The 24,135-nt window shown below is 35.2% G+C and overlaps 2 protein-coding genes across 2 annotated transcripts in view; both read right to left on the reverse strand.

Annotated features, from left to right (window-relative positions):
* Positions 1-24,135, reverse strand: part of LOC136039533 (WD repeat domain phosphoinositide-interacting protein 3-like) — a 475,762-nt gene that overhangs the window by 110,564 nt on the left and 341,063 nt on the right. The gene's annotated exons all lie outside the window — the stretch shown is intronic.
* Positions 9,437-23,949, reverse strand: LOC136039626 (RNA-binding protein FUS-like). The gene is made up of 2 exons (XM_065723523.1): positions 23,831-23,949; positions 9,437-10,177 (listed from the first exon to the last, which is right to left on the reverse strand). Exons 1-2 carry the CDS (start codon positions 23,837-23,839, stop codon positions 9,437-9,439), a joined length of 750 nt encoding a protein of 249 aa, XP_065579595.1. The 5' UTR covers positions 23,840-23,949.

The raw sequence follows: 24,135 nt of genomic DNA on the forward strand, positions 1-24,135 counted from the left end.
TGTTGTCCCCCGGTTTGACCATCTGGGGGGGGAGAGTGGGGGACGATTAATTCGGAAAAAATTAGAAAAATGAGGTATTTTAACTTACGAGCGGGTGATCAGATCTTAATGAAATTTAATATTTAGAAGGACATCATGTCTCAGAGCTCTTTTTTTAATTCTTGACTGTATCCGATGACATTGGGGGGAGTTGGAGGGGAACTTAAAATCTTGGAAAACGCTTGGAGTGGAGGGATCAGGATGATACTTGGTGGGAAAAATAAGCACAAGTCCAAGATACGGGATTAAAATAACAAGCATGGATCTGCTCTCTTTGAGGGAGTTGGGGGAACGATTTATTCTGAAAATTTGAAAAAAATTAGCTATTTTTAACTTACGAAGCAGTGATTGGATCTTAATGAAATTTCACATTTAAAAGGTCCTCGCAACTCAGATATCTGCTCTCGTAACGGGGTCTTTTTTTTTTGGGGGGGGGGGGGGGGAATTGGAGGAAGGGTCAATTCCTAAAAATTAGAAAAAACGAGGCATTTATAACTACAAACGGGTAATCAAATCTTAATGAATTTGATATTTAGAAGGATCTCTTGCTTTAGAGCTTTTATTTTAAATCCCGACCAGATCCGATGACAATGGGAGAGTTGGAGGGGGAAACCAAAATCTTGGAAAATGTGAAATTTGTATCATTATCTTACGAATGGGTAATCGAATCTCAATCGAACTTGATATATAGAAAGATTTTTTGTCTTGGTTGCTTCATTTTCAATTCGAATTGGATCAAGGGACAAAGGGGTAGGAAGGGAGAAACAGAAATTTTGGAAACCAGAAATCTTGGGAAACGCTTAGAGTGGGGAGATCAGGATGAAACTTGATGGTAAGCATAAGCACAAGCTCTAGATACGCAATTGACATAATTAGAATGGATTTGCTCTCTTTCGGGATTTGGGGGGGGGGTTCAGTGCTTTGACGAGCTCGAAGCTTTTGGACGGGCTAGGACGATGAAAAGTACTAGGCCTGTCAAGTACCTACACAAATGCGTTGATAACAGTCGTCTTCCCGATTCGACTATATGGGGGGCTGGACGGAGAGGAAAAATTGAAAAAATGGGGTATATTTAACTTACGAAGAGGTGATCGGATCTTAATACATTTTGATATTAAGAAGGACCTCGTGTCTTAGAGCTCTTATTTTAAATCCTGACCGTATCCGATGATATTGGGAGAGTTCGAGGAGAAATGGGAAATCTTTGAAAACGCTTAGAGTGGAGAGGTCGGGATGAAACTAGTTGGTAAGAATTAGCAAAACTCCTAGATACGTGGTTGATATAAAAGGACTGAATCTGCTCTCTTTGGAGTAGTTGAGGAGGGCGGGGGTTAATTCTGAAAGATTAGAAAAATTGAGGTATTTTTACTTAAGAACGGGTTATCGGATCTTAATAGAATTTGATATTTAGGAGGAAATCATGTCTCAGAGCTGTTATTTGTAATCCCGACCAGAACTGGTGACATAGGGGGGGAATTGAAGGGGAAACCGGAGATCCTGGAAAACGCTCAGAATGGAGAAATCGGGGTGAAAAGTGGTTTGTAGAATAAGAAAATGTCGTAGATATGTGATTTACGTAACTGGACTGGATTTGCTATTTTTGGGCGAGGTAGGGGGGTCCAGTGCCTTTGCGAGTTCGGTGCTTCTGGGCGTGCTAGGACGATGAAAATTGGTAGGCGTGTCAGGGACCTGCACAAATTGACCTGATAAACTTGTTTTTCCTGATTCAGTCATCTGGGGGGGGCTGAAGGGAGAGGAAAAATAAGTGAAAATGAGATATTTTTAACTTACGAGTGGGAGATCGATCTTAATGAATTTTTATATTTAGAATGACTTCGTGTTTCAGAGCTTTTATTTTAAAACCCGACCGGCATTAAGTCTCTGATTTTTTTTTTAAATCAATCTTTTTATTCTTAGAATTTTGCTAGAGCTTTTGCCATATGAACTCTTTGCTCTTCCGACCTGTGATTATTCTCTTGACCAGTAATTAACAAAAGAAATAAATAAAAGAAATGATTTAAACGTCCCGTATGCCAAAAACCGTTATCCATAATAGTTCTTTTAAATTTATTTCACATAAATTAAAAAAAGTAATGGTCCAAGAACTGAGCCCTGGGGTACCCCACAAGTTACATCGAATGAATCTGATAAGATACCATTAGCAAGCATTTTACAACATTTATTTGTTAAATATGACCGAATCCATTCAAGAACCGTCATTTTTACCCCATATCCTTCTAATGTTTCAAGAAGGATGTCAAAATCAACGCAATCAAAAGCTTTTGTTAAATCTAGAAAAATCGCCAGAGAATACAAACCATATTCTTGCGCAGCTTTTATATCCATTATAAGATCTGTAATTGCGTGTTCAGTGAATCTGTTTTTCCAAATTCCATATTACTTACCAGAAGGAATTTTATTAGCTTCAAAGTATTCATACGGTCTTTTTGCAGCAAGCTTTTCATATATTTTCGAAAAAATTGGAAGCAAGCTGATTGGTCGATAGTTATCAATTACTGTTGGGTCTCCTCCTTCAAAAAGTAGGATTAGTCTGGATTCCTTTAGTTTAGTAGGGAAAATAACTTATTCAAGGCTTCTGTTTATAAAGACCGTAGGAGACTCAATGATTGCTGGTAGTATTTTTCTTATTAATTGCAAAGAAAGTTCATCTAGGCCCGTTGACCTTGTCCCTTTAATTTCACAAATGCCTTTTTTGCTTTATCACATGTAACAAATGTAAATTTTTGCATTTCCGCCATTGTCTCTTGTTTCTTTAGGTTTGGAGGTGTTACCTTTGTCATTAGTTTTCTTTTTGTTTTGGCATTCAACAGTTTATCTTTTATTTTTTGTCCCATATGTACAAAAAATGAACCAAGAAGACTTGAAATTTCTTCCGGTGATTTTATTGATTCCTTTTCACAAACTAGTTCTATTTTTTTCCAATTTATTTGGATCGAAGACCGAATTGATTATTTGCCAAGTTTCCCTAGGTTTCCCATTCGCATTTTTAAAACATTTTGAAAATATATTTCCTTTGCATTTCTTTTTAACTGGTTCAACTTATTTCTATATTCTTTAAACCGGTGAAAATTTTCTTCAGACGGATCATTTAAATATCTTTTATAAAGAGTTTTGCGGTTGTTAACAGAAATGAGAAGTCCCCGTGTCGTTCATGGTTTTCTGGGCAAATGCTTATGCTTTGGCTCTTTCAACACAGAACAGTGGCAATTATAACTGCAAAATGAACTTTTAGCTGATATCCCCTTTGCATATATAATAAATTTTGTGGACGACACAGTACTGATTCCTGGAGTTCCCCAGGTATCAGTTCTTGGACCATTATTTTTTAATTTATCCAAATGAACTTTCGGCTCATATCCCCTTTGCATATATAATAAATTTTTTGGACGACACAGTACTATTTCTAACACATAAAAACCGTGTGCAACTAATTAGAAAAGCTGAAGTTTGCCTCTAAGCAGCAACTGAATTTTTTGAAGAGCGGTTGCTTTCCCTTAATACAGAAAAGACAAAGTATATCATTTTGAAACATGGAAATGGCCCAGTTTACGACAGCAAGATAAATACGGCAGACCGCGGAACGAGTTCTACCACATTAAATATTTAGGTATAATAATTGATGAAAAGCTGGATTGGGCAATCCGCAATAAATTTCTTTGTATGAAGCTGTCAAGAGCTATTGGTATTCTCCATAGACTGAAATTTATTTTTACCCATAAAATATTACTGATCCTATATTTTAGTCTATTCCACTCATATCTTTTATATGGAATAAGCATTTGGGCTTCAAATTAGAAGTCAGAATGAAAGCAAGTTCAAATTCTTCAGAATGAAGCTATACGTGCAATTTGCAAGCTTGAGCCTCGTCAGAGTGTGAAGGCGTTCTTAATAAAACTTAAGATATTAAATGTGGCTCGACTTCGAGAAAAAAAAGATAGCCGAAACTTTATATAAAGTAAGCACAAATACCACGCCTGAGTCATTTATGTCGGCTTTTCGAAGAAATGATGAAATTCACCAACATGGATCGCAACTAGTTACAGAAACGAGACGTCTCACGTCAAATGGTTTTTCAATTAAATCTACTGGACCGAAAATATGGAATTATTTGCCAAATACTTTGAGAAATGCTAATAGCCTACCAGAGTTCAAAAGTAAAATTAAAAGTTTCTTATTGGAAAATATTAAATTAGATCCTAATTTCTTTTACCGATAGTTCTCTACGTTTTGCTTTATTAATTTACGTTTGTTTTTCTTTTTCCTTCTTCTTCTTTTCTTTTCTTACCTTATATTTTTTTATTGTTGATTGAATGAATACTGTCACCTGTTACGGGCAGTGCTCTCTTAGGGTGTAGTTAGTTTAGAGTGTGTTATAATTTTTTTTAAATAAACGAATAAACTAATTGAAAAATTGTTATCACTGCGGGGTTTAAAAACCGGATTCTAAAACTGGATGAATAAACTCATAATGCTACAAAAAAAAAACTGGATCGTGCATCGTGTATCATGAATTGTGCTAGAGGAGAAAAAAATACTCCTCTTCCACAATTCAGTTCGAAAGGTTAGATTTTTTTTTTTTTTTTTTTTTTTTGGAGCACTGAGGACGACTTGGTGGAGGTCCTTGTCGTAATGTTTGATTTTCATGTCGTAATTCCTTGATTTTCATCTTCATATTTTGCTACTGGCTGACCGTCGTTTTCTCACCCATTTGATTTTTTTTTCATTTATTATATCCTTTCCTTTCTTGGTTTCATACATCCTAACAAGTTAGACAGGATTTAAGGACAGTACTGATAGGGCAAGGAGCATCTACAAGCGTGGTATTTGAGGTATGTTTTTGTTGATTGTTTTATTCTTGTTGCTTCTTTTTGTTTTTTATTCTGAGCGAATGCTAAAAATCCGTTTTGAAAAGTTAAAAGGTAAAGGTAAATCATTACAAAATTGGACTTTACAGTCCCTACCGGTGGCACTGATCCTTGATTCTTGGGCCTTCAGCAAGGAGGTGCAAGGGGGTCTGGGGACAACCATCCCGTGCTTTCACAATTCCTTTTTATTTATCTTCCCTAGATTTCTCCAGGTACCATTTAGAGCTGGGTCTACTCTAGCTAAGCTTACTGAGTCCCGCTACTGACCCCTGTCCCAAACCAAATATTTGGGTGCACTAGGACTCGAACTCTCGCTCTCTTGGACAAAGGATCCTAAATCCAGCACACCAATCCCACCAGATAGTATGGCTGGCGTCAATTGAAAAGGAGTGAACTCGATTTGGTAGGGGGGGGGGGAGAAATTCTAGTATGAATCTAAAGGAGTTGATTTTAGTTTCCTTGGCAAGCAATTGAATTGGGTGTATGATTCTTTTATGAATAGACTCAGAGCATAAACTATGCCCTATGATGAACTTAGAAGTATCAAACATCCACAAAAAAGATTCTAAAAATAATCCTTAGCTAACTATTCTCTAAATTTAAAAAACTAGGTCTTAGCCCTGGCTTTCAATGCACTTTGTTGTTTCCTTGGTAGTTCAACAAAATACAAGTCAGAGTTCCAACCAAATCAGACTAAAGACGAGTAAAAAATATCCTTTGAAAATTCTTACTCTTAAACTTTAACCCGAATGGCCCTTATTTTACATATTGTATACTCTTTTGATTAACCACTGATATTAATCCACCGTTTTATTAAGAAAAAACTGATTTTCTTGGAACATATTTATCGTTAAAATAAATCCTTATTAGGGATACTTATAAGAATAAGGTTCTGTTATGAATTCACGAAGTATCATAATTTATAACACCAGAATTACTTTATAATTTATGTCTGAATCAAAATTCTATTATCCCTCTCTGAATTCCATGAAATTTTCAAGCGGTTTAAAGCAAACAATTTGACTTTTCCAGATAAGAATCGTTATGACTAAATTTTCTCCCAAAGTTTGCTATTCTCATTATTGTTTCCTTGATACAATATGTTTATCCTGAGAGTTTTAAACCGACTGGAGAAAAAAAAACTACACTTATGTCCATTTTCGGGGTTTCAGGAACACTACTACCGTCACTATTTACAACTCACTATACTATTACCTAATGCATTCGAATCTCTCTTCATAACAATCTCCTTTGGTGTTCTAATTTCCTTTAAATCTTCTATCATGGCCTCTTTTAATTCTAATGGCGTGATACTTGTTTCTTCTTTGCTCCCAGATAGCTCCCTCGACGCTCCCTCAACGTTCTAATTTCCTTCGAATCCTTTATCATGGCCTCTTTTATTTCCAATTTGGGAATTGGAACTTCTTTGTTCCCAGGTAGATGGCAAAGAAATTCGTGAATTGTTCTAGAGAATATATATCAATTTCCTTCAGCTTTTCAACACATCCACGTTTCAAAACTGGAGCCTCGTTTTCAGGACATCCACATCCACTACCAAGTTCGAAACGGGTTGTACAGATTATCATTTTGACTGCCGTGTTCAACACAGGCGAATTTCTTCTCAGAGCCCGATACAATTTTGAACCCGTGTCCAAAACACTTGAAATCCATTAGATAAAAACGCTTCAAAGTTTAGCTAGGTTGAACACGGAAAACCTATTAACCATTTTTGTCGAACAAAATTGTGAAGATCCGATTTGAGAGCCTTAACAAGTTGTGAAATTCTGCATCAATATTAACAGAAGTATCACCACTGGGAATATTTATCACTATACCAAGCGACTTTCGAACTATGACTTTAGCACTAGTATTTGCCAAGTTGGACATGGCTGATATGGCCAGAGAATATTGCAGAAATTTTACCACGAATGACCATGAACCAGTGTTTTCCATTAGGGTTAGGTCTTACCGAGACAATACCCTCATGGCCAGCAAATGAGTCGAGCTTATCCTTACGTGACAGCGAATCAGTGGGTCCGGGCGGTGGGTTTCTAAGGATAACAGCAAATAATGGTTTCGTAGGGGTGAGTCTAGCGGCATAAGGGTCGGTGGGGCGTCTCAGAGCAGCCTCAGGAGCGATAGAATTATCAAGCAACTTCAACTGATCGAGTCAAAGACTTACTTTTGCATTGAGAGTTGCAGAAGCTGATGCTGGGATAAGAGGAATTTAGTGGGGCATTATAATTATGGTAGGAATAATAGTAATAGCAGCAGTAGTAGTAGTATTAGTGGTACTAGTAGTGGCAGCAGTACCTGTAGCAGTAGCAGTTGCAGGAGTAGAGCACTAGTAACACTAGTGAGTAGCAGTAGTAGTAACAATAGTATTCTGCACATAGTGTCTCTCGGTTATGTCCACGTCTTCCTCAAGATGCCCTGAAAGATTCATCTTAATACCCTAAGCCGTTCCTGATATATTACTGAAATACCTTTCAAAAATTTGCACGCACTTAGTGCATTTCTATTTAGTTTTAAATCTCTCATACAATAAGGTGGAAATTTCACCCTTACAACTTTAGCCTTAGTAGTAGCAGTAGTGGGAACATTTTAGTAATAATTGCAGTAGCAGTAGTAGTAGTTGCTGTAGTAAAAGTAGTAGTACTAGTAGTAGTATTAGTAGTAGTAGTAGTAGTAGTAGTAGTAGTAGTAGAACTAGTAGTTGCAGTAGTAGGAGTAGTAGTGGTAGTATTAGTAGTATTTGTAGTATTAGTAGTTGTATTAACAGTAAAATTAAAAGTAATAGTAGTAGTAGTAATAGAAATAGTAGGAGTAATAGTCATAATAGTAGTAGTAGTAGTAGTAGTAGTAGTAGTAGTAGTAGTAGTAGTAGTAGTAGTAGTAGTAGTAGTAGTAGTAGTAGTAGTAGTAGTAGTAGTAGTAATGACAATAGTAGTAAGAATAGCAATAGTTTTAGTAATTGTCGTGTAGTAATAGAAATAGCAGCAGTAGTAGTATCCTCATAGTATTTTTTGTTAAATGAACACCTCCCTCGACATGTCCTGAAACTTTTGGCCCATTATCCTATTCAGTTCCTATGATGACTTATTTTGCGTGATTGGAAAAGTTGAGAAAAGTGAGAAAGATAAAAGAAATGCAAAAAAGTCAAAATTTGCAAATTTAGAATTCAATAGAGGAAAAAAATGGGAGAATTTTGAAATGCAGGGACCAAAAAAGAGCCTAGGGTGATTGAAGCTGTCTGTGACCGACCGGGAATAAAACAAAACTATGGCAAATCAATGAAATCTAAGAAAAAGGTCATTATGATTCTATTACAAGTTGAAGAGGTCTTATTTCGAGGAACAAAGATATGTGAAGACAGTAAGGAAGAAATAATAGACATAAAAAAGAAGTTTGATTTATAACTTCAGCCTGCGATTTGGAAAATAAGGTTTTCGGAGGATTACAAAACAAGCTTAGGAGAAAGAAAGAGGCCCTGGACCCATTTGGAAAACATCAGATGATTGGAAAATAGAACGCAATGAATTACAAAGGGCTTTGGAAAAGTAGGGAGATATTGAATGTCGGGTTGTATTGGAAAAGTTTGGGAAGGAATTTGAAATTGCCCGTATCAACCCTAAGGAGGTTTTGGTCTTTCAGGAGAGGGGAGGGTATCCCATGGGGAAGATCCCCTGTGGGAACTTTTAAGGAGTGGCAGTTCCCTCAGCATAAAACTGGTGAGACAGTTATGATCCCTTTACCGAAGCCTGTCTTTCTAGTCTTCAATCTCATCTTCAATTGACATTGCCGTTTCTTCTTCATATAATTGTCTTAAAGGACGGGACCTAGAATAAACTGAGTAACAAATCTCTCAGACTTTTAGCTGTTTTCCCTGTACATTTATTATTTTCACAGGCCTTTTTATTTTGAATCTCGGATTATTTCAAATTATGCCAAGAGGAAATTCGTGTTTAAATTGATATGTGGTGTTGCTTTCACTGTTGGAGATTAAAAGACCAGTTCAACCAATTTTTCTCGATAGTTGGCATCATCAAATGTACCAGATATTATACTGATTCTACACTTCTCACATTGAATTTTTTTTACATATATATATATATATATATATATATATATATATATATATATATATATATATATATATATATATATATATATATATATATATATATATATATATATGCATATATGTAGTGTTCTGTATTATAATTTTATATAATGAAGCAAGCTTGTTTAAAGCTTGACCTGATAGGCTAAATGACTTTATTTTTTTTATATAGGCTTTACCACTACTCTTTACTTAAAAGTCTGATTTTGAGAAAAATTTGTAAAATTAAATCGCGTAACTAAACAAAGATGCAACAATAAATATAAATCACATATTAAGAAGTATAATTTAAAATAAATTAACAAAAAACAGTGTTTCCTAGAATTGCCCTTTGGTGTTACACTTTTTTATTCAATCCTCCCGAATTCCTGGATCCTATCGTCGATTACTATCCTTCGCTTCCTCCGTCTCCACCCCCATCACTCCCTCCCCCATCTCCTCCACCTCCTCCACCATCACTAGACCCCCAATCTCCCCCATTTCCACCCCAATCTCCACCTACACCTCCCCAACCTCCACTACTCCCCCCACCTCCCCAGCAGCCACCACAACTCCAATCACTACTTCCAACCGTTCCTCCCACTTGCTCACTTCCTCCATAAGATGAAGAGCTGTAACTACCCGTGTATGGAGAGTAATTTAGGTTGTATCCAACCGTTGCTCCCGCTTGTCCATATCCTCCATATGATGAAGAGCTGTAACTACTCGTGTATGAAGGGTAATTAAGATTATATTGACTAGAAGGATAATATCGACGATATCCGTATGAAGGATAATAACGGCGATATCCATACGAAGGATAATAACGGCGATATCCATAAGAAGGATAATAAAGACGATTTCTGTAAGAAGGATAACTTCGGCGATACCCATAAGGTGAATGGCGCCAATATCTTCTTTGTTTATGTTCTTCAGCATTCAGGTCATTTTCAAATGAAGAATCAATTTCAGAAGCTTCTTGTCTCAAAATATGGCCAGGACCAGAAAATGGACGACCATCATTTGAAGAGTAATTATTCAATGATCGACGTTGGACAACCTTGGTTTTCTTACTTTGAAGTACAACCGCTTCATCGGAAGCTACTCCCCTTGACGATACCGTGGCAATGGCCAAAATAAACAGTAAAACCTAAAAATAGAAGAGGATTGGACCTTTTTTTATCTTATGCAATTATTTTTAAGCCGTATAGTTTCTTAACATCACTCCAAATAGAGAACATGACCGGTCAATAAAGTTACTGAGGACGATCATGAGGCCATAGGGGAGAATATTTTTGTATATTTGAGGCTAGTCTGGTGAAATTGATCATCATTTAGATAAAGAATGGTGATCTACCCCTACAAATTGAGTTATAGTTTACTTTGAATGTTTTATTATTAGTTGCTGTATTACTTTTAAAAAATTTCAAAAAGAAGTTTTTTACAGAAACTCAAGAGCCATACTAAACTGACATAGCCAGACATTACAATCAGAAAATAGTTAAAATAAAAAACAGTAATTATAAAAAAAAAATCATTCAAACTTAAAAACGACGTATACTGACATAGATGAATAAATAATCCCAAAACGGGTAAATATTAAATTGAAAACTCAAGTCAAACTTATAAAAAAAACAAAGTTACTACCATCAGGCTTTCGGCTACTATTAAAATATACAGTTTTTGGCTTAAGATTTAAATCATTCGATTCCAATTTAAAATATCAAGTTGTGTAATGTGGTTTCAAGTTGGCTTTGAATGTGTTCAGCATAGTTGTTGCGTAAATTTTATATCAAATTTTGGAAAACTTTTGAATTAAGATTTGGATTCAACAGCAATTTATTTATAACATACTCAAAAGATTCCTCCTGGGAGGATTTTCGATGTTTTACATGTTAATAAAGAAATATAAAAGTTGTGTAATGTGGTCTTAAGTTGACTTTGATTATGTTCAGCATAGCTATTGCATGAATTTTAAATCAAATTTTGGAGAATTTTTGAATTAAGATTTTGATTCAACAGTAATTTATTGATAACATATTCAAAAGGTTCCTCCTGGAAGATTTTTCAGTGTAATACAAGTGAATAAAAATAGAATAGAAGAAAAAAAGTATATAAATATCTGGGACTTCACTTAGATCTCTTTATTTTTGACTCCTTACTTTCTTTTATCTGTCACTTTGACATGAGCGTTTGCGGGGTGTGAACAAAATATCATTTTGGTGACCAGAAAGAACATCATGTCTTTTCATTTTGTTAGAAGTCTCACTTAACACTCCCTAAGAGATTAAACTTTATATCGCAATTTTTGAGATACTTGACATACGTCCTTTTGAAAGCATGGATGCAAAAGTGTCTTTTTATTTATTTCAATATCCCATACATTATTTCCTGTAAGTTCTAACTAAATACCACTAACTATTCCAGAGATATTGTAGACGCGCCTATTTGACAAACAGAATAAACATTGTGTCTTTTGATCAAATTTAACACTTCTCTCAACATTCTCTGAAAGTTTCAAATTCATACCCTTAACTGCTACTTACTCATTCCAAATGGCATTTTAACAACCTCGATGCCCGTAGCATATTTTGATTTTGTTAAACATCCCCCTCAATATTCCCTGGGGTTTCAGCTAAGTACCATTAGTAGTTCATGAGATATTGCAGATACGTACTTTAAAAAAAAAAGGATGCACATAGTGTCTTTAAGCTAAACAGCCCCCTCAACATTCTCTGAACTTTCCAACTTAATATCCTTCCTCAGATATTCTGGAAATAATGAAAATATACCATCTTGATCACCTAGATGCATTTATGTCTTTTGATTTAATAAATCACCCCCCTTATCATTCCCTGAAAGCTTCAGCTAATTGTCCATAGGCATCCCCAAGATCAATTGAGGTACGGCCAGATACGCCCTTTAGACAACCTGGATGCACTTAGTGTCTTTCAGTTTGGTGCAATATCCACCTCAGCATTCTCTGGATGTTTATAATAGAATTCAAAATAGTTAGTGAGATGCTTCCTTTGGAGCACCTGGAAGCACATAAGAGTGTGCTTTTGATTTAGTTCATCTTCTATCTGTAAATTCTCTCAAATTCCCCGCTTAAAAACCTTTGTAATTCACTAGATATTGCAGACTAGCCCTTTGAACAACCTGGATACACCATGCCATATAGCTTAGGTGTGGTGGTAGAAGTAAAAGTAGCTATTGCAGTATCGTATGTAATCACAGTAGTAGGAGTAGTTGCAGTATTTATTGCTGAACTCCCAAGTTCTAGCAGTCACGGTCGCAAATTATCCAATCGGTAGTCATAAATAGTGGTGAGTCAGAGTTGCAAGTCATCGTAGTCGCAGTGACAAGTGGTCTTATTAGCGGTCGGAAATTGCCAAGCTCTCAAATCTATGCAGTCATAAGTAGTTGCAGTCACCAGTTGTCACATCAGCAATTATTCATCGCCAAAAATTGTCACAGTTACTATCACATGTGGGCCTTGTCACAGTCACAAGTAGTTAGTGTCACTAGTATTCAAAGTTGCAAGCAGTCACTTCATTAGTAGTCGTAATGACAAGAGGTCACAACAACCAGTAATCATAATCGCAGGTGCAAGTGGTAACAGTCAGAAGTAGTTTAAGTTTTAGTTGCGGTCGTAAGTTGTCACAGCCACAATTAGTCGCAGACGCAAGTTGTTGCAATCAGAGTCACAAATGGTCAAATGTGGAAGAAGTCGTAATCGAAGTCGCCAGTGAAAATTAGTCGCAAGTAGCCGTAGCTGCAGTCCAGCAAAGTTGCAACAGCAGTCGTGAGTGGTAGCATTCTCAAGAGGTCGCAATAGTAGTAATAGAAGCATTGAAAGTTTCTTATTAATGTACTTGACCGCCCCTGATATGCCAGAGATGCGCCATTATGATAACATGGATGCATATAATGTACTTTGATTTAGTTCAAGTTTGCCCTCGTCATTCCCCGAAGTTTTACCTTAGTACCTTTAGAGTTTTCGGACACAACCAGGATCAAACATTTCCCCGTTTCCCAATAACAATTTTGGTAAATAAGCAATGGACAAGTTGTTTAGTCTACAGCCCGTTAGCCAAGGCTGTGGGGGGCAAGGTATCTCAAGAGGCATGGCTATTAGACCTTTGACTATTTTGAAAAAAATTGATATTTCGAAATTCATCTGAACACTTTTCAGCTTTCGTTTCAACATGTCATTGAACTTTCAGCTTGATATCCAAAGCCACTTCTAATATAGTACTGATAACCCCTTTCGACAACTAACAGGCTCATATTGTGTTTTGATTTTTGTTCAACACCCCTCTTTCCATCAGCTTTACCTTCATACCCAAGGCTTTTTTAAGATCCAAAATCAAGTATACCGCCCTTAGCCGATAACAAGTTTTATGTTTATACAATTGGCAACTTGTATAACTTACAACTCTTGTCCAAGGGACTAGGGGGAGGGGGTGGCATCATATTCCTAAAGGCAACTTATTTGGACTTAAGACTATTTTCAACAAATAGCTTTCTCAAAATTTTGATAGGATGTGTTTTGGGGAAGTACACCCATAAGAGCGGGGAAGGAAGACGGCTGATTGCCTTCTTATCACTTTAGACCTTTAAAAGAGCACTAAAAGTTTCACTTTTCGATCAGATGAGTCCTCTTTAAAATCTCTACGACCAACAATTACCCTTTAAATTGGATCTGGTGTATGGGCTTAATTTGCTATAGGGCAGGGGGGATAACTTCCCATCCCAAACCTCAGTTTACCCCCCTCCCCCAGACCCGCGTTTACCCCCAAGCTGAAATCTATGTTTTTTCAAAAAAACCTTGTCAGAATTGAGATAAGCCTGGATAATTCAAGCATCAACAGAAACAGATTAGTTTTCTTTAGTATATATTTACCTTTATATTACTATAAAGTATGCTTATAGTACTTTTATACTATTATATAGTACCTTTATGGAACCAAATGGCTCATTTTTCAGTTTTTATTACCATTTTCACTTGATATGGGAAAATTGGCTTCAGCTTCCCCCCCCCCCCGCAGGATTTTGACAAAATTACGCCATTGACCTGGGGGAAAATAATAAAAATAAATTGTTACTTTATGGCTATTTACTATCACCAACCCTAGCGTATCGTCTCTATAATTATTAGATTAAACAACAAATTTTTCAACTAAAAGTAAGGAGCAACATTAAAACTTAAAACGAAAAGAAGTTATTACGCTTGTGAAAGGCTTATACCTCCAAAAAACCTCCCTCTTTACGCTAAAGTATTTAAGTACTTAAAAAAAATTCTTATTGCTCTGATTAAAAGAATATAATGTTTTCGGGATTCGTTCTTAAAGGATTTGGAAACAGCTCAAACTTTTAGCGTAAAGAGTGAGGTGTTGTGAAGGAGAGACCTCCTCATCAAACAATTCGTGGTAACAAGCTGTAGTTAGGAGCGACCCAGCTCAATAGTAACCGAAACTCTAAAAAATGGAATTTTGATACCTATAGTTACAATAACTATAAGATAAGAATCGTATTCTAATGCTGATTTAAAATATATATGTTTCATAAAGTTTAGTCTTTTCCATCAAAAGTTACGAGCCTGAAAAAAATTGCCTTATTTTAGAAAATAGGGGAGGAAACCCCTTTAAGGTCATTAAATCTTAAGAAAAATCACACCATCAGATTCAGTGTATCAGAGAACCCTGCCGCAGAGGTTTCAAGCTACTATCTACAAAAATGTGGAATATAGTATTTTTTGCCACAAGACAGATCACGGATGCGTGTTAATTTGTGTTTTTGTTCCCCCCCCCCCCCAGCGTGACCGTACCAGTGGTCCTAGCATGCCGCAAGAGGGGTCGTTCTAACCGAAATTAAAAGTTCCAGTGCCCTTTATAAGTGACCAGAATAATTGGAGGGCACCTAGGCTAATTTTTTCCCGAATTTACCGGATAAATATTCTGAGATATCCATTTTATACTGATTAAAAAAGGGGATAAAAAAGTCCCACGCTCAATTTTTCCAAAAGTCACCGGATAAAAATTCCGAGATATCTATTTTATTCAGCATAGTCGAAAAGCCTAATAACTATGTGTTTGGGGACAAATTACTCGTACACAGTTCCCATGGGAGGGGGGCTTTAAGTTATATATTTTGACCAGTGTTTACATATAGTAAAGCTTATTGGGAAGTGTACACATATTTTCAGGTGGATTTTTTGGTTGAAGGAAGGAGGGGTTAAGGGGAAAGGTTACGTTAGGGGATCTTTCCATGGAGAAATTTTTGATGAGGGAAGAGAATTTCCATGAAGGAAGAGCAGGATTCTCTAGCATTATTAAAGAAAAACAATAAAAAAATAAATATGAAAAAGATTTTTTTACAACTGAAAGTAAGGAGCAGCATTAAACTTAAAACGAACAGAAATTATTACGCATTACGCATATATGGTTCACCTCTTCTTAATGCCTCGCTCTTTATGCTAAAGTGTTTTTTTATTAATTTCAACTATTTATTCTAAGGCCTTTGTGATTCAGGGTCCTTCTTAAGGAATTGTGATAAAATTTAAGCTTTAGTGTAAAGAGCAAAATATTGACGAGGGGGCGAACCCCCTCATATACGTAATAAAAACATACGATATAGAAGTTTGTTAAGTAAGTTAATTTGTAACTTATTTATAATTTTTTTCAAATAAAAACCTTCGTACAAAATTAGAAGTTCTAGTTGCCTTTTTAAGTAACCAAAAAAATTGTAGGGCAACTGTGCCTCCCCCCCCCGATTTTTTTTAAATCGTCCGATCAAAACTATGAGAAAGCCATTTAGCCAAAAAAAAATATAATTTACAAATTTCGTTTTAATTATTCTTGTTCGGAGAGCCAAAATCAAAACATGTATTAATTCAAAACGTCCAGAAATTAAATAAGAAAAACAAGTTTTTTAACTGAAACTAAGGAGCAACATTGAAACTTAAAACAAACAGAAATTAATCCGTATATGAAAGGGGCTGTTCCCCACTCAACACCCCACTCTTTACGCTAAAGTTATTTTTTCTGTTTTAAAAACTAGAGTTGAAAGAAAGTTTAAAACTTTAGCGTAAAGAGTTCGGCGTTGAGGAATTAACAGCCCCTTTCTTATACGGAATAATTTCCGTTTGTTTTAAGTTTTAATATCGCTCCTTACTTTCAGTTTAAAAACTTGTTTTTCTTATTTAATTAAGGAACTTAATCCCCAGGGTCTGCAGAGGATAATGATATCCCCAAAGGCATATGTATTCAACCTTTCAACAATGCTGAACAAAATGGATGTCTCAAACTTTTTATCAGACAATTTTGAGAAGAAGGGGGTTGGTAAGGGGCCTAGTTACCCTCCAATATTTTTGATCATTTAAAAAGGGCGCCAAAACTTTTTTCCGTTAAATGAGCCCTCTCACGATATTCTAAGACCACTGGATTGATACGATCACTCTTGGGAAAAAAACCGAAACAAACAACAATAAATAAAGACGTATCCGTGATCTTTCTTCCGGCAGAAAATACAAAATTTCACATTTTTTCAGATAGGCACTTAAAACTTCTACATATGGCTATCTGATACGCTGAATCTGATGGTGTTATTTTCATCATTCCACGACTTTTAGACGGATGTTTTCCCCTTTTTTTCAAAATAAGGCAAATTTTCCCAGGCTCTTAACCTTTGATGGGTATGATTACACTTATTGAAACTTATGCATTTTAAACGTGCATGATTGATATACTAATCATATTGCATAAAGCTTCATGCTCTTCCATTAAACTATATATATATATATATATATATATATATATATATATATATATATATATATATATATATATATATATATATATATATATCCTATTTTTTATCTAATTTGAACAGATGTTGAACATCCTAGTGCCCTTCATATGTAGCAAAGAGTATTTTGCCCCCTCCAAGTGGCATCTTTTTTGCCATGTAATGGTTCAAAACAATAATTTTGCCTCAGAAAAGGCCAAAGAGCCATCGACTTGAAATTCTGAGATTGTCAGTCGAATTAAATTATCGAAAAATAGTATATTGAGCCAAAATGCCAATTTTAGAGGCATTAGTGCCTTGTAGTGGAGCTTTTTTTCCTGCGATGCACATAGTAAAGGTAAAGAATATGGCATTGAACTTTACAGTCCCTACCGGCGGTGCTGATCTCCGTTTCTTGGCCCTTAAGCCAGGAAGAGCAATGAGGAGCTGGGGTGAACCATCCTGTGCTTTTGCACACCCTTCCTGTTTACCTTCCCGAGATTTCTCCAGCTACCCATTTAGAGCTGGATCGACTCTGGCTGAGCTTACAGAGTCACACCACTGACCGTCGTCCCAAACCAAATGGTTGGGGACACTAGGATTCGAGGCCTCACCCTATCGGATAAGTGATCCCAAGTCCAGCGCACCAATCCATTCATGCCCTATAATGCTTAGAAATCATGTACATAGCCATAGAAAAATAAAAGGTTAAAAGACATTTATTTTAAAGCTTTATATAACTAAGATGAATCACTAGTATAATTGTGCACCGGCTTTTACGGAGGGGGGTTGACGGATTATAGTCTACGTAGGAAGAGGAAGCCTAAAAAAAATATGGTTTCACTTTGATGGAGTGTTATAGATATTATAGCCAAAGATAATGAGACATTCAAGCTGAAGTACTAGGCTTTGTTCGAAGTAGTGTATTTACTCGTCCAGAAACTGGATGTCGGCCAAGAAATTAGTTGTTATTTTTTTCATGTGGTGTGCTGCTGAACTCAGTTATCATTAATGAACATCATTACTTGTTATTTCTTTTTGCCTAAAATGGCAAATAAAAACAAATTTTACCCTTAAAAGGTTTATGCCAAAATTTGCTTGCTTATTCCCTGCCCTTTACGCCAAGGTTCAACTTTTTTGTCTTTAACAATCTAAGAACCACTGCTCAAGCACAAGGGCGATTTGATTGGAGTAAAACTAATATTGTGCATACACTATAATTAATCAGTCCAAAAGATTTAAAAGGCAATCGGTTACACATATGTTGCGCTACACAATACTCAACATATTTTGCGTAAAGAGCGCAGAGCTCAGAAATGACAAGTCTCTTTCGTTTACGAAATAATTTGTAACCACTTTCAAATTTTAACCTCTCTCTTTTTTTTCTTGTGAAAACAATTGTTATTACTTGGCTCTTTATTACCAAAATTTTATAATAACGTTTCAAGATACACAGATAGTCTTACTAGTAGGACACTGAGGGCTCTAATATATTGAACAGTAGAGTACCCATTATTTCAGTCTGGTGTAAGGGGGGAGGGGGGGCCTCAAAGATTTTGTTCTGAAGCTTTCAATTAAATTTACACAGTTTTGACTTACTTTAAGTATTTGTTGAGCCAAAAACCAAATATATATATATATATATATATATATATATATATATATATATATATATATATATATATATATATATATATATATATATACGTTTTAGCCGCAGCAGCTACACAAGCTGAGACCATCAAATAACCTGGCGTAGATTTCTTTGCAAATTTATAAATTTAGGAGAATTTCTTTTGTTAAAATGAAACAGATTCACAAATTAATAAATTCTAAATTCCATTCTTTGTAACTTAAGAATTCACGGTAAGGGGAGGGTCCTTGATTCCTTTTCAGCATCCCAACAGAGGGAACAGGCACATTTATCGTTGAGTCCTTTTGGCATATCTCTGGGTAAAATTAGCACATTTTGATTCATAAACAGTTACAGTATAACAAATTTTTTGTTTTGTTTAATCTACAAAACTTAAAACAGTAATCTACCATAGATGGAGTAGAGGCACAAAATCTATTATTTTAACGTACTAAAAAAATTTAATTGATTTAATATTCAGTTATCGTTCAACTCTATTGCTGCTCGCTCAAGTTTTGTTAATGTACTTTACTTTTATTTACTGGAATTTTTTTTAAATGTGTAAATTAAGAAAGAAGCAAAGTTTAATTAATAAAATATAAATAAAAATAAATTAACAAGACAGATTATGGATGCAAATTTTATGGATACGAATCCTGAAGCCTCTCTACAGCTGTAAAGAAGAGGTTACTTGAATTTAAGAATACTTGAGATTTGCTGGGCTGGTAGAGTATCCCAATACCAGGATCAGGTTCTCATCAACAAACCTTAAGCCGACGAGGTTCAATGTTGAAGTTAGAGATATTTGGGGCACATGATACTTAGGACACAGGATGACTTCCCTGACATTTGGTTTATTCCCTGACAGAAGGTTTATCATCATGATTTTTTGAAGCAATAAGAAATTAAGGTCTTTCCCAAATGAAAGTGCACTAAGAAAAATGTTTCACCCAAATCCATCTGCAACAAAATTCCTAGGTGAAACTTTCAGCTAGAATTGAATTGTCTGGAGGAAATTTCCCTGGCGAGGGGATATTTTATATGAATAGAACCTTATACAGATAAATGTTCCGTAAGGGGAAGGAATTTTCCATAAAGGGGGGGGGGCGAATTTCCCAGTGTTCTTCAAAAACTATCAGAATTAGAATAATAAGATGTAAAAAAATGAATAAAAAACTTTGCCCCCACCCGTGAAAATAACTCAAGGAATTTGACAACGCTTCCGTCCGTAAAAACAGAAGAAATAAGAATTTGATTCCCAAACCATCCTTTCAAAGGAGAGATAAGCCTTCTTAAACTTTTTGCTGCCATATGTTTTAGTTCAATCTTATTAATTAGTTTTTGCCCATATTTTTTTTTTTTTTTTTTTTTAAATTGGTACCCGCTACTACAAAAAGTTGCAGAAATCCATAAGAAAGCCTTTTCATCAAAAATAGATTTTTAACTATAGATTTCCTTAACTATAAAAGGCGAAAGCCTATTGCGTATTTGGCACTTTACTACAGCGAAATATATTACAAATGTCTTCTTTTGTACTTAGTACAAGAATGAAAATAAAATGAAAATTAGAGTAAAATAAAATCTTTAGATTTTCAGTGATTTCAGCGTAATAGTAGTAGTAGTTTCAGCGATTAACATCATTGAATATCAAACATTTAGTTCGATCAAATTAGTTCTTTTTAAAACTATTCAAAAAACATATAGTCTTCAGTAAATCATCAGTGACGGAGTAGGCTTTATAGTTTTACAGTTAGAGAAGGGGACAGTAGCCAAACTCTTGTTTATAGTGATTTTTCCTGGTTTTGAGTTTGATTTGCATATTCAATTTAGGTTTTATTTGTTTTAATTATTCATTTGTATTAGTAGAATACTTGTTGTATCTTTTTTTTTTGCTTTCATTATTTCTTTTATTTTTGTCCTTTTTTAATGCTTTAAAACTAAAAGATCTTTTATTTTGAAGCGGTCGTCTTTTTGTTTGAATATGGTGTTTACTTTTCTTTGTAAAATTTATTCTTCGGAATTAATTTTAAACACTTTTTATTCGTTTTTTATAGCCAAAGTTTCAAGTTTTTCAAAATTCTTTATTAGAAATGCAATTTTTTCGACATCGAAGCATCGAAACAAAGTTAAAAAACAAAACAAAAGTAAACAAACAAATAAAACAAAATAAAACAAACAAACAAACAAACAAAAGTAAACAAACAAAGTATCAAAGTAATAACATCAAAGTAACAAAGTATCAAAGCAAAGAAAGTATCAAAGTAAAAATAAGCAATTTGCATAGCTTAAAGCCCATGCCTCGTAAATTAAAGTTTCCATGTAAATATGTAAATCGAAATATCAAAGTAACAGTAACTTGCATAACTCGTAGCCTTTTCCCCAGGGGCTGGAAGGGGGTTTCAATCCTCAAAGCATGATTATGTGGCTTTTGAACTATTTTGGACAAAGTGGATATCTTAGAATGTATATGGATAATTTTGGAGAAAGGGAGGGGGCATGTTGCCCTTTGATTACTTTTGACTTTTAAAAAATGAACTTGAAGTTTCATTTTCCGATTGAAATCGGAAAAATCCGGACCCCTTACAAAATTAATCCACTTACTTTTACCACAACCTTATATGCTAACAATAGACAACTTTCACAAGCTATAAACCTTGCCCCGGGGACTGTCAGACATTATTCCACCCTTATAGATATTTTAATTTTGGATTATTTTGAACAAAACGGCTATTCCAAAATTGATATCTGACAAATTTGGGGGACAAAATTCTTATTGGGGGAGGGCTCGTTTCCCTTTCACCACTTTCGCCTCTTAAAAACGGCAAAAGAAAATTTGGATTACCAATCAAATAGGCCTTCTCTGAAGCTTAAACCACCATGCCTTACATAAAATTCTCATATGTTAATGATGGGTAACTATCATAATTTATAGCCCTTTCAAGAAAGGATGGACGTGGGGGGTTAAAACCCAGAGCAATAGTTATTTTACATTCGGACTTCTTTGAATAAAATACCTATCTAAAAATTTAATCCGACAGGCTAGTTCTCTTCTTATCACTTCAGACGCTTAAAAAGAAGCTATAGCTTTCAATTTTCAACTAAATAAGCTTCCTCCAAAGTTTGTGGGACCGTAATAGCTTACAACCCTTGCCCCAGGACTCTGAGGGTTGTGTAAACTTTGAAGACATTGTTGTGTAGTCTTTGGACTAATTTAATTACAATGACTATTTCATATTCTGATCGAATACAATTGGGGAAAAGAGGGCTAGGAAATCTGTTGCCCTCTGATCACTACTTTTAAAATGGGGAACTACAACTTTTAATTTCCTGTCAAATGAACCTCATCCAAAGTCTATACGACCATTCCCCTCCATAAGACCTTATATGCCTTTGGGGCATAACTTACAACCCTTTCCCCCGGGCTATGGGAAGTTGTATCCACCCTAATGGCATTGTTATATGACATATGAACTATTTCCAAAAACAAGGCTTTCTAAAATTTTGATTGAATTCATTTTGGAAAAGAAATGGGGGCCCTGTGAGGGAATTTTAGGTATCCTCCAATCCCTTGTGATCCATAAAAGGGGATTATAAATTCCAATCAAATTCCAATTTCCGATCAAATGACCCCCCTCCAAAGTTTATGTGACCACTTCTACCACCGGGTTCTAGGGGCTTCTGTTAACCTAAAAAAAAAATTTAGAAGATATTTTGTCTAAATTGAACAAAGTGGGTATCTAAAAAATTAGATTATATGCAAAGATGACTTGGGGTTTTTAGTTAACCTCCAATAATTTTTTACTCTTAAAAAGTAAATTAGAATTTTCAATTTCCAATGAAAAGACACCCTTGTGAAGTTACTCTTGATCCGATGCACTTTGGGAAAAGATGGTGTTGGGGATTGAAGGGCACTATGTGTCTTACAATCACTTTTAATTCTTAAAAGGGAACTAGAAATTCCGATTTTCAATTGAATGAGCTCCCTACGAAGTTTAAACGACCAATCCTCCTATAATAAAAATTATCCCCGGGTGATAACCTTCAACATCTGGCCCCGTTCTGGGGGGTTTTGTCGACCACGGATTTTTTTTTGTCTTATCTTTGAACTATTTTAAGAAAAACAACTATCTCAAAATTTTTATCGGAAGTATCTGAGGGAAAAAGGGTGGTGGGGATGATAGTTGCCACCCGATAACTTTTGACACTTAATAGGGCACTAGAACTTCAGATTTTAAATCGAATGAGTCTTCTCCAAAGTCTTTACGAGTGCTGTTCCCCTATGAACTGCCTTTGAACTGCTTTTGAGCTTCATAGCCCGTAATAAAGGCAACGCTATAACATTGCCACTGATCCACTAATCTTGAATTGTTTCTAAATAATTTTTACGTTCATATCAACAGCTAATATGCTTATTAGTCTAATGAGAAATATTTTGACATGCTGAGGTGCATGTCAATACACGAGGTGCATGTCATGCAGGTGCATGCTGAGGTGCATATGCAAGATACAATAGCTGTATCTTGAATATTTGAATATATTATGAAAGAGCTTCATAGATAAATTATGTATTACCTTATTTCTTCCACCTATCCATGAAAAAGGAGAGATATTTCAGTTCCTCCCCCCTTCCCCTCTTCACAAACATAGCCAAAAGCATGCGAAATTATAATATACTTTACGATCTTCCTTCGTCCCTCTTCCAGACACACTCTGGAAAATTTGTTGCTTGAAGGACTTTTTTAGTTTTGATTAGTTTTAATTCTTGTTTCTTGTGTGACTGGTGTTTATAGGGAGGGGGGCTATCGTTCAAGGGTGATTTTTTCCCAAGATCCTTCTGAAGGTTTGAACAGATCTAGAAATGCTGGCTACTGAAGCATTTCTTAATTTTCACCATTTTTCAATCTACTCTTGGGAGGAGGAATTCCGCCAAAAATGAATCACACACAAAATATGAGAACTGGGGGATAAGAAATCAAACAAATAAAGTTAAGGAAATGGGGATTTATGACTACTTTGATTAGTTCAGAGAGGGCTAAAATTGCAAATGGAGAGGGAGGGGTTATAAAGATTGACCAGGTATCTTTGAGGCTAAAAATAATCACGATTTTTCAAAGTTGCAGGTAAGTAAAATAAAACTTAATCGCAATAGCTTTAAGTAATATTACAATATAGGCATATTATTATAGCCATAGTATAGCCATATAATATAGCCATAATATAGCCATATAATATAGCCATATTAGCGAAAACAACTCTTTAAATGTCATTCGAGTGAACAAGATTAGATACTCTAGCAATATTATAGCAATAAAAACCTTTGTTTCTAGGAAAAATTTTTATCTGTTTTTACTTCCCAGGTAAGAAAATGGTAAGCTTACTTACGTATTGCATTCCCTAACAATTGAATAAATAGGACATAACACCAGGAAAGACATTCAACTAATAATTACGGCAATTGAATCCTTTTTATATAAAACTAAAAATTCAGGTTATAAGTTCATCAATAAATTCGACTGGAATTAGCACTCAAAACACGTACGTTTTATACCGTGTCTTTTTGAAAAAATTTTTGCTATGAAACCAGCTTACCTAAACCTGAAAAAAAAAGATTTGAAAACTATTATTCATAAAAATAGGTAAAAACCAGTTGCTTAAAATTATTTCAGTAAAATAGCTGTCACTGTCAT

The sequence above is a fragment of the Artemia franciscana genome, chromosome 19 (assembly GCF_032884065.1).
Source record: "Artemia franciscana chromosome 19, ASM3288406v1, whole genome shotgun sequence".
Lineage (NCBI taxonomy): Eukaryota > Metazoa > Arthropoda > Branchiopoda > Anostraca > Artemiidae > Artemia > Artemia franciscana.